General features: G+C 30.0%; 1 protein-coding gene across 1 annotated transcript; it reads right to left on the bottom strand.

Moving 5' to 3' along the window:
• Positions 1 to 1,294: 1,294 nt before the first annotated feature.
• Positions 1,295 to 10,206, bottom strand: LOC118205954 (uncharacterized). The gene is made up of 3 exons (XM_085822971.1): positions 10,010 to 10,206; positions 6,936 to 7,810; positions 1,295 to 1,559 (listed from the first exon to the last, which is right to left on the bottom strand). Exons 1-3 carry the CDS (start codon positions 10,163 to 10,165, stop codon positions 1,295 to 1,297), a joined length of 1,296 nt encoding a protein of 431 aa, XP_085679097.1. The 5' UTR covers positions 10,166 to 10,206.
• Positions 10,207 to 10,499: the final 293 nt, after the last annotated feature.

Here is a 10,499-nt window from a genome sequence, read left to right on the forward strand (position 1 = left end):
TGAATGAGACGGCATCCGCAAATGCCACCAATTTGGTGGGATATGGCAACTTTACATTATGTATTAAAATTAACGTGAAGTTCCAGAGGTCTAGGCCTGCGTAGAATCGCTGGGGGGCAGCCGCTGGTCTGCTTCTTCTCGACTACGCCTCCGTCATGCACTTTCTTTTCTTTTTACCATCGACGGAATAGTTGGCCCACTGAGTTAGGTGCTTTTCAGCCTGTTGGATCCCGTCGATGGGATTAAAAATAAATGCATGAATAAACATAAATAAAGAGCTTAGTACTGTGTCCTCCGGGGATTGGCCACGAAACGAGGAACATTGAAATAAGGACCAGAACATGGAAATAAAGTACATGGTGGGGACTGCTGAGACTAAGCAGAACACTTTTCACTATTATCGTACATGTTAGGCATACAGTTATATTAAGGATGTGCTATAAAAATTAGGTACGGATATAAAGATGACCAAATACATTACAAATTGTAGAATACAATAAATGAGTTCTGGATTAATCATAATATTAAATATAATTAAAAACAGCCAAAAAAACACAAGACATTAAGTAAATTAATATTTGTCCAGAGCAGGCTGCTGACGGCACGGTGTCCAAGGAAAGAAGTCACACCAGGTTGTCAGCAGTGCTTTTAGCAATGGTAGTGCAGTCTCTAATGCAACTGAGCGCATATTTACTCTTAATTGTGTTCTTGAACCATGCTGGCATATTGATTGCAGTTGGTCTTTTTAAATGTGAATTCCCTGTGTGCGAGCAGTCAAACAGATAGTGATCTGAGTCACCAGTACTGCCGCAAATACATTGGTCACTGTCTCTTAGGCGAAATCTGTGAAGATATGATATATATGGGCCATGCCCTGTTAGATACTGTGTGAGGTACGAAGAACTGCTATTTAAATTGTGGTTGACTTTTGGTTGTAAATCATACAGTCTACTGCCTGTGGTACTTGTTTCCAAGTAGTTTTGCCACTGCTTCATTAATTCACGTTTAAGAGTAGTTTTCAGATACGAGTGCGGAAGGGGCACACCAATGCTACTCACGTGGTGTTCATTGGCTGCGCCTTTCGCAATCATATCCGCTACTTCAATTTCCTTTAATCCCCGTATGGGCTAGGTGCTGGGCCTCAGACTTGCAGGAATCGAAATTAATAATTTTTGTATGTCTCTGACAATGGGATGTCTACTGCGGCCTCCCTGGATGGCCTGAAAGCTTGACATTCAGTCTGTGTAAATTACTTTATACCTTCCATTGTCAGCAGTAAAGTCCAGAGCTGCCTTTAGGGCTGTAAGTTCTGCCTGAAACACTGAGTTACTGGATGAAGCTTCTTAGCCCAGGAATGGATTATGTGGTCACCCTCCATTGCACACCAGGCACTGCCAGTCCCAAGTTCTCCTTTGGAACCATCAGTATATACGGCTAAGGATTGTAATGCACTTGGAGGATTACAGTTTGCTTCTATATCGAAGTCTGCAGGGTGGCATGGAGAGTGGGCAATGTGATTCTCGTAGTCCGAGGATACAGGTGAAGGAGGACGAGGACGCCTGGTGTTTAACAGAGGTAAACAGGCATATCTACCCTCCCCTATCTACCGGGAGTTTATTGAGATCTTAAAAGAATTATTACATTGCCATACAGGAGCAGATGAGATATACATTGGCTATTTATGTTGTATTACAGATTTTAGGTTTGCAAGATATACATTACATAACATACTGGTTACACATAAAAAAAATTAACGTAACACATACATGACACATAAACACTATTAATAAAGGAGGTACATGCGCTTAGCAGAAGGAAGATACACATAACTAGCACATTAAGCACACATTTGTGTGTAGTTTAGTACTTATGCTGAGGATCAATTTTGAATATGCATTGGATATACAGAATATATAATGCCAAATACACTTAATGTAGATATGTTATTCATAATACTGAATACACTGATAATACTGCTTACGACTACTATATACAAAATAAAGTGGGATTACTATATACAGGATACATAAAGCCAAGTACACTTAATGTAGATATGTTACTCAAAATATGTATGTTTCGATTTCATCAAATATGTATCTGGTATTAAATATTTATCAGAAATTAGCATACCAAAATATACTCTTAATTTTTCATATTCTTCAAAATAATATTAATTCTTCTTAGTATATTACACAATAACTATGATGTTAAAACACTCAAAAATCATAAATGAAATTGTGAATATATGATTCAAACAAATGGTAAAATATATCGTCAAACAAATCTTCATATAAGACTTCAAAACAAATCTTCATATAATATGTTAAGAATGAAAAATAGAATTTCACGTTAGGATATGATATCAAAATTAATAACTTCAAATAATATTGTACAGTCCTTGTAAAATGTAGGCATCACAAGAAATAAGAAATTTATGCATCAAATTCAAAGACGAAAGTAATTCTTCAAAGTATATTTTTTAATATATCACAATTCTGTAAATAGTCGGTGATGTATTTCCATCAAAATCAAATACCTGTAGTTTGTTCAATTAAACTTCATCAACACTGTTTAATTAATTATCATCAACATCAAATTCAAAAACGGAAGTGTTAATTCTTCAAAGTAATAATCATTCAAAAATAAAATGAATTTTCATCAAAATCAAATGCCTTTCGCTTCATCAAATGAACTTCATAAAAAGGCGTCATCAAATATTCATAATAACTTGAAAGAATATTACTTCCTGATTAGCATTACTTCATCAAATAAAATTAGCTCCACTTACGTGCTGACGAATCACAACAACTGGAATCTTGCGATATTATTCCACAGTAGTACATCATTTATAGGTATATTGGATATGTAATATGGTAGTCTAGGGGATTTAAAAAGCTGAAGAGAAGAACAGATTTTAGTTCAAGGAGTCGAAAGAGTTCACGGGGCCGAGCCAGTACCTCCTATAAACGAAGCCACGGCACGCCGCACACTACGTCACTAAAGTCGTCCTTATGTACAGAAAGCATGGTTGCCACATGAAACCACTTATCGCTGTTATTCCTTTAAGAGGAGAGAAAATGAAAAGTAGTTTTTATTTCCTTGCATAAGGCTTACTATATCGTTTGGTTTTAAATATATATATATATGTGTGTGTGTGCAAATATATATATTCCGATTTGATTTCATCGACTGCATTTTCTAATTTCAAATACCTAACCTTACTTTCCTTATATATTTTTATGCTTAAAATAATAACAGTATAGTAAAGAAATTAATTCAACATACTTCAGATTAGTAGTAATAAATATATACTGAATATCTGGCTGATGCTGGTTTGCTTTCTGAAGAATATATATTTTATTAAATATTTTCTTCCTTAACAAAGAGGATAACGCATAATTAAGCAAGTTTACAATTGATTAACACTAAAAATCCTTAAATTAATTTTAATCAATTTTTAACGGCATTTTCTGTTTCTCATAAATACAAATTTACACATAATTGTTTAGTCATTTTCCGCTTTTTTTTCACTTCAGTGTGGGACTGAATTTCTTAACAGATGAGAAACCTGGAGAATGATTTGAAAAATACTATTTTTTAGCATCTATCAATATTTATTCATTGGTAGTTTTAAAATACGGTAGCAAAACATTTCATATATTTAGGCATTTTAAATTAGATCATTATTTGAGAATACATAACTGCATCTTCCCCAATAATAAAAAAAAGAAAAATTGTAAAAATTCAACAAACTTGACACTTGCTAGGAATTCAAAATTCTTATGTTTCATTCTTATTGTTAAATGTTTGTAACACCCCTTTTGTCTAATTATGTGCATATAATTTTTTTTTTTTGTAACTTGTAAATTTTTGTTCCTGAAAGCATTTCATTGTAACTTATTTGAGAATTTTTTAGAAAATGATAAATATGAAGTTTATATATGTATTTACTGGAATTTTTATCAGGGTAATCAGTAGGAACTTTTAAAACATCTAAATAGATCAAATGTCCTCAATTCTTAGAATTGAAAGAATAACAAGTTTTATGTATTTTCCTATTAGAAATGAAAATAAATATAGCCTGATTGTTAAGATGTAAAGTAAGATTTAAAATTTTCAAAATAATTCAGATTTTTATTAAAGGAAAGCAACACAATTAGGATGCAAAACATATAAAAAGGATTTTATTTATTTATTTTTTTTGGCCTGAATTTTTTGTACCAGTAAATTTATAACTGGAAGTAATAGGAAATGGCATTGCATACTACAGTGGGAAAAAGGGTGGGATGACTATTTATTTATGTAACTTGATGCTACTTATTTTTTATTACAGTTAAGTCTTTTTAATATCAAAATAGTTTAGTATAACTGCATGAAGCCTTACAGCTGGGAAGGATTAAAAATATTTTTTTTACTCAATTTATTTTTGATAAGTTTTCCCCTGTATATGTACAACCACATCATTAGAAATTTTAATTCCAAAGTATTTAATTTTAGTTTTGACAGAATTTAGCATGTATTACAATGAAAATATTGTATAAGAATACAGTGAATTTCCTCCATAAAAATGCATGAATATCTATAAAAATGACTCATATGGAATTGTAGGTAAAAACAAATTGTATTTATTTTCTTCTTACAGTGTAAAATTAATGTAATAAACATGTCTGCTTCAATTAAAATAATATTAAAAAATTGCAAGATACTGATTTCAAAATCTAAACAATAGTAATATTAATTGGCAAAGTATTTTATCTTCAAAAATCAATATTTCTCTAGTTTACAATAAATACACCTATTTTGCACAAAATGATATTATATAAGAGACTTAACAACTTTAGCACTTTACTGTCATAATTAGTTATCTATTACAAATGCTTTTTTTTTTCGTGTGTGTGTGCATGCATTTTGAAAGAGTTGGTAAAGATTTCACAACACAAATAGAAAAAGCACTATTTTTTTATTTAACATACTATCTACATTCTGCAAAAAATATTCATTTAGATAAAATGAATTACAAATTAAGTCTGAAGATAATAAGAAACAATAGATTAGTGTCACTATCTTATTTTATAAAGTTTACTAACTTATAAACATAGTATATGTCATTTCTGCTGTATGCATAAATTATTTTTTTAATGTTTTCAATTTCCGTTGCTTATTTAAATTGTTACTTAAAAGATTATCATTCAACTTTTTGCAGTAATTATTTAGAAAAATATTCGTTGATGCTTGTATGATGTTTTTCAAAATAATTTGAGGGTCATGAAGTTTAGGACAGTCATTCAACTCTAAAAAAAAAATTTTCATGAAGTAAATTTAGAGTAATTTTACACACTGTAACTCGTGGATTTGCCGAAAATAAAAATTTTTGCTCATATTCATCTGAAATAAGTTTCTTAACAACAATAAAATTGTATATAACAGCATGTAAAATATCAGGATGAGGATACATAAGACCTCTATCAAAAACCTTAATCCATGAATGAATATTTTCATCATTTTCTAAAGCTAACTCCTTATCAATAGTAATATTGGATTTACATACATCACATTTTAAATTTTTTAGCATACTATAACAGCAATATCCAGCTATATAAGTCAAAATAGGTACATCCAATTTTATGTCGTGTATATCACTATCTTCAACTGTTATTTCATCTATGAATGTTTGTACATCAGTGTCATCAAAAGTTTGTTCTTCAGTGTCTTTAAAATCAGATACATGAAGAGGAATATTTCCAAATTTTGAAGAATTTATTAGGGTTGGTAATGTACTCTGAAGTCTTAATTTACCCTCTATTTCATAAACCTGTCTGATAGAAATATTATGGTGAGCTCCAGCCAGTTGCCTGTACTTACCAAATCTAGCGTCTAACATATCTGTTTGTATTTTTCCAAGTAAAAGGTATTTAAAACCCAACTCATTTATACAATACCTTGATATCTCAATTAAAGCATACGTTGTATGGTATACTGCAAAGTGAGTTTCTTTGGTTAGGCAACCAGAGGTTAAATTCAAATTTTTCCAACTATCTAGCCAATTCAAAAAGTTATTCATAAAAACATATTTTTCATTATTTTCTGCCACAGTGAAAGGTGTTTCAAATACATTATTTTTATGAACCCCTTTAAAAATAGATTTCACATTTACAATTGACCACCATGTGTTTATTATTTTAATAAAGTTTCCAGTTTCTTGGAAATTTATTATTTCTTTCTGCTGCCCAAAAGAAAATAATGCTTCAACAACATTATCATTAAAAATCTGCAATGCAAGCTTTACACTTTGTTTTTCTAAGTTAGTTGGATATAGAGCTTTTATTGTCAGACCATAAGCATACTTTAATAACTTATCAGTTTCAGATTCATGTAATTTTTTAATACAAGAAAAAGATGCAGTTTCAATATGTGAAGCATCATCAAAACTTGGGAAAAACATACTCTGATTATTATTTTTTTGATTTATCCAGTTATTTCTAATGCATTTTAAAATATGCACTGTATCAATAATAAAAAACATTGGCCTAGATTTGTCAACAGGGTTTTGATAAACAATACTAACTTTAGGTGGTTCAGAAAACAGAGACATAGCCTTTTTATTAATCGAATTATTGTCAGTGACAATAGCAATAATTTTAAACCCAATATTTTCTAATCCCACAACAATTTTTTTAATATAAATATACAAATTATCCGCACTAAGTGTTTTCACCGGCAAAATATGTACAACATCCTTATAAACAGATAATAGGTTGCGAATCATGAAAACATATGCACTAGATGCAGCATTTTTGCAATTATATGCCATTCCACACAAATTACCACCTTTATAATCAAATGCTTGATTTAGATGAATTTCATCAATCATTAAAATAACAAGCAGATCTTTTTCTGATAGTTCTTGAAATTTAAGTTTTATGTAGCTTAGGAACTTTTGGTTGTATTGTTCATTTATTGGATATATATTAAAATCTGAAAAAATTTTCTGAATGGTCCGTGGATGAGGAATAATAATATTTTCTGAATTTCGAATAAAATTATATGCATGTGGTGAAATTGTGTGAAGTAAAGTGGAAAATATTAGAAAGTCTGCAGAATACCTATATTGTTGTTTTTCTGAATTCAAGTTTGATAGTTGCTCAACGAGAAAATTTATTTCATTGTTTTTATGTGGAATTTTCTCTTTTAAAATTGTCATTAATTCATTTACAATTTGTAAATAATTTTGAATACTGTCTTCAGATGAATCATTTGAGGCAAATAGGTCTAATTGCTCTAAAATACTTAAAAGATCTTTAAGGTTGTTAATTTTTGATGGGATTACATATTGCTTCAGTGATTTAATAGGTATATTTCTAATTGCTACAGATATATTCAAATTACAATCAATCAATAATGATTTTAGAATTCTTGGATGATTGTCATTAGAAATATTAAGAATCATAGTATGTATAGGCCTGTGTATAACTATCCAGTTATCTGGTAAATTCACAGTATTAAAACAAATTTTTAGTTCATCTAAATTATAAAACATTTGTTTTCGTTCATACTCTTCCTTTTCAGCTAAGCTACAGGCTAAGGCTTTTTCGAGTGCATCTTGTTCTCTTTTGAGTCTTTTATGCTCTGGTGATTCCCTTGATGAAACACTGGAACTAAGATGACTCGGACCATCAGGAAACAGACTTGGAATTGCACCATTCTTTAAACGAGGATATGACAATGGTATAATGATCTTCTTTCCAGTTTCCTCATCAAAGAATTCAGTTTGCCTCAGAACATCCTCTTGCTTGAAGTGAAGTTCACACACCTTTTAATATGAAAAAGAACAAATAAATAAACATGTAACAAAAGGTTAAACAATTATAAAATCGTAAGCATTCGCCATCCTTTAAATACATGCACAGTCTAAAGTCTAATAAGGGTTTTATTGTATTTTTATTTAATCATGGCAAAGCACTCAAGAGCTATCTGCTTAAGGGAAGGGTTACCGTTGTGGAAAACGTTCATCATTTAATTTCTTTAAAAATAATACAGGGCGATAATGTTTGGATGGTAACAATTTGAAGAGATATAGCCATTTAAAGGGCACAACGCAAAAAAGTGTGAATTTAGAGTGAATTTTTAGTGTGAATTTAGAGTGAATAATGCAAAATCTTAAAACAAAACTATTAACTCTTTTGGGCTAAAAAGAGCCATGGATGCTGTCATAAAGTTTTGAAAAGTGCAAATAATTAGCACATGTTTGTTGTCATATGTCAAATGCATATAACATAAGTAATATTTAATTGATACATCCTCAGGTAACATACAATTGCTCATGTATATATAATTGCTACATCCTAAATATTTCTTTCTTCAGTTATTTGAAAACAACACTTGGTTATGGAATTACATTCAAAATGGTGATAATACAGTTATAAAAAGAATAAGATTAACCATCAGTTGATGGATAAGAATAAGATTAACCACATTCATTCGTACCATTCAAATATAAAGTTACTGGCTCTTTTTCTAAACATTTTTACAAATGATATGTTCACAACCAGAAGTACAAATTTACTTGTGTGCCTATGAATGTTTATATTTAAGAGCATAAAACATCATTAGTCATTAAAAAAATTCATTTTTCTTGAATTATTGAAAACATGTATAAGTGCTAAAATATGATACCCTAAGAAAAAAACAAGAATTTGTATATTTAACAGTTTATTTGCAGTAATTAAATATTTTAGGCTATTCTTATGTAATTTTGGAGTGAAATATTCACATTCATCAATCGTGTTTGACATTATATTACTGTGGAAGGCTCACTAGATTGCTTATTTTCCATATAATTTTCTTAACTTTTTTCAAAAATTTTAAAAGTTATATAACTTATTAATACAATGAAACATTTTCATATTTCACTGCAACAAGTATAAATAAACAAAACCCCTTATATAAGTGTTTTTAGATAAGAAATTAATGTAAATTTCAAGCCCACAAGAACTTATTGCCAGTAGCAAGTGAACCACTGTAACAAGGTAGGTGTTATTGGCATAAGAAACTCGTACTTTTATAGATGTGTGTGTGCATGAAACAATTTAATAGGCTAATTAGGATTTATGCTAACATGTAATGAAAACTAGTAAGCTTACAATCTTAGGCAATATTATTTGAACAAGACAGTTTAATTTAAACACCTTGTAACTTATTCCAGAAATTAAAATAATTACTGTCAAAACTAGTCCATTTATACGATTGTTTTCTTTTACATATATTTCATAATTTTTTTAAGGATTTTAAAATTAATAAAGTTTAGAACATTGCATAATTAGCATTAATTTCCTGTTCACATGAGTTATGAGCAAAATGCATTCTCAAATGCTCCTAGCATATAATAAAGGGGCATTGCATACATTCAGTTTTAAAAAGAAAAAAAAATAAAAAATAAAATAGGTGGAACGAGACTTATCTAAATGAAAAGAAATAGTATACCCAAACAGTTAAATACTTATATCTAAAACAACTTTAAATTAACGGCTTTAAAATTACGACTTGAAGCATTTTATATTTATCTACTTAAAGTTATAATATGAACTTTATAAGGTTGGTGGATTTTCTATTGACTAGTTATTGAGAAAAGGGTCCATTTTATAATCACTTTAAAATTCAGTATAAGCTCTGTATAACATAAATTCCTGAAAGATTAATCAATCCCAAATCAACGTGCGTGTTATAAAGATCCCGACGCCGAAAATATAAATTACTGAAAGAATTCATTAATAATATTCATTCATAATGGGGTAAGAGAAATTTCTGCCTAGTAAAGAAATATATAACTATGCTTGTATAGAAAGTAATTAAAACTTCGTTTTATTTTCTATGGTTGAATGCAATGGAACTTTAGTAAATTATTTCCCTTGCATTGAGAATTTTTTTTTTTTTCGCATTTTCAAGTCATGTTTCTTTCAATGACATTAATCTTTCAGGAATTTTCTAATTTAAAAATGAAATTCATGCTTACCTTTGAATGTTTCGTAGGCTTGAATCCATCTTTTCGTTTGCAGTTCCAAATCCATTGTTTTCTCAGTTGTTCTTCCGTAGGAAAACTAAATACAGCCACCTTCGGGCCATTCTTATAATTTCCTTTGCATGTTGCAACACAGCATTTATGTGGCATAATAAAAAATAAATAAAGTAATTTAAATGAAAAATGTTCTATTAGAGTACACTACACTTTCAAACAACAGTCAGTTCACTACGCTACGACACCGAAGTATATTCTTTCATTCTTTGCCACGAGGAAGATGGTAGGAATGACGACTTAGATGACGTCAGACCGTTCAAGCAACCCTAGAGGCTTGGCTTCGTATATAGGAGGTACTGGCCGAGCCCCCATGTAGGATGAGGTTAGGATTAAAATAGAGGAAGGCAGTAGCATTTTAAGGGTATTTAATGATGAAAGAATAAACATGATTATGATATTTACAGTGTGAAAGGAAGTAAGATAAAAA

The sequence above is a fragment of the Stegodyphus dumicola genome, chromosome 8, assembly GCF_044657685.1.
Source record: "Stegodyphus dumicola isolate Sdum_Otavi_A_Nest chromosome 8, ASM4465768v1".
NCBI classification, from domain to species: Eukaryota; Metazoa; Arthropoda; class Arachnida; order Araneae; family Eresidae; genus Stegodyphus; species Stegodyphus dumicola.

Excerpts from the sequence above, each read along its gene's own strand:
- LOC118205954 (XM_085822971.1), bottom strand. The coding sequence starts at position 10,165 with ATGCCACATAAATGCTGTGTTGCAACATGCAAAGGAAATTATAAGAAT. Across the intron at positions 7,811-10,009 it reads AGCCTACGAAACATTCAAAG|GTGTGTGAACTTCACTTCAA; the intron begins GTAAGCATGAAT and ends TCATATTAAAAG. Across the intron at positions 1,560-6,935 it reads AATGAACAATACAACCAAAA|GCGTCCTCGTCCTCCTTCAC; the intron begins GTTCCTAAGCTA and ends GTTAAACACCAG.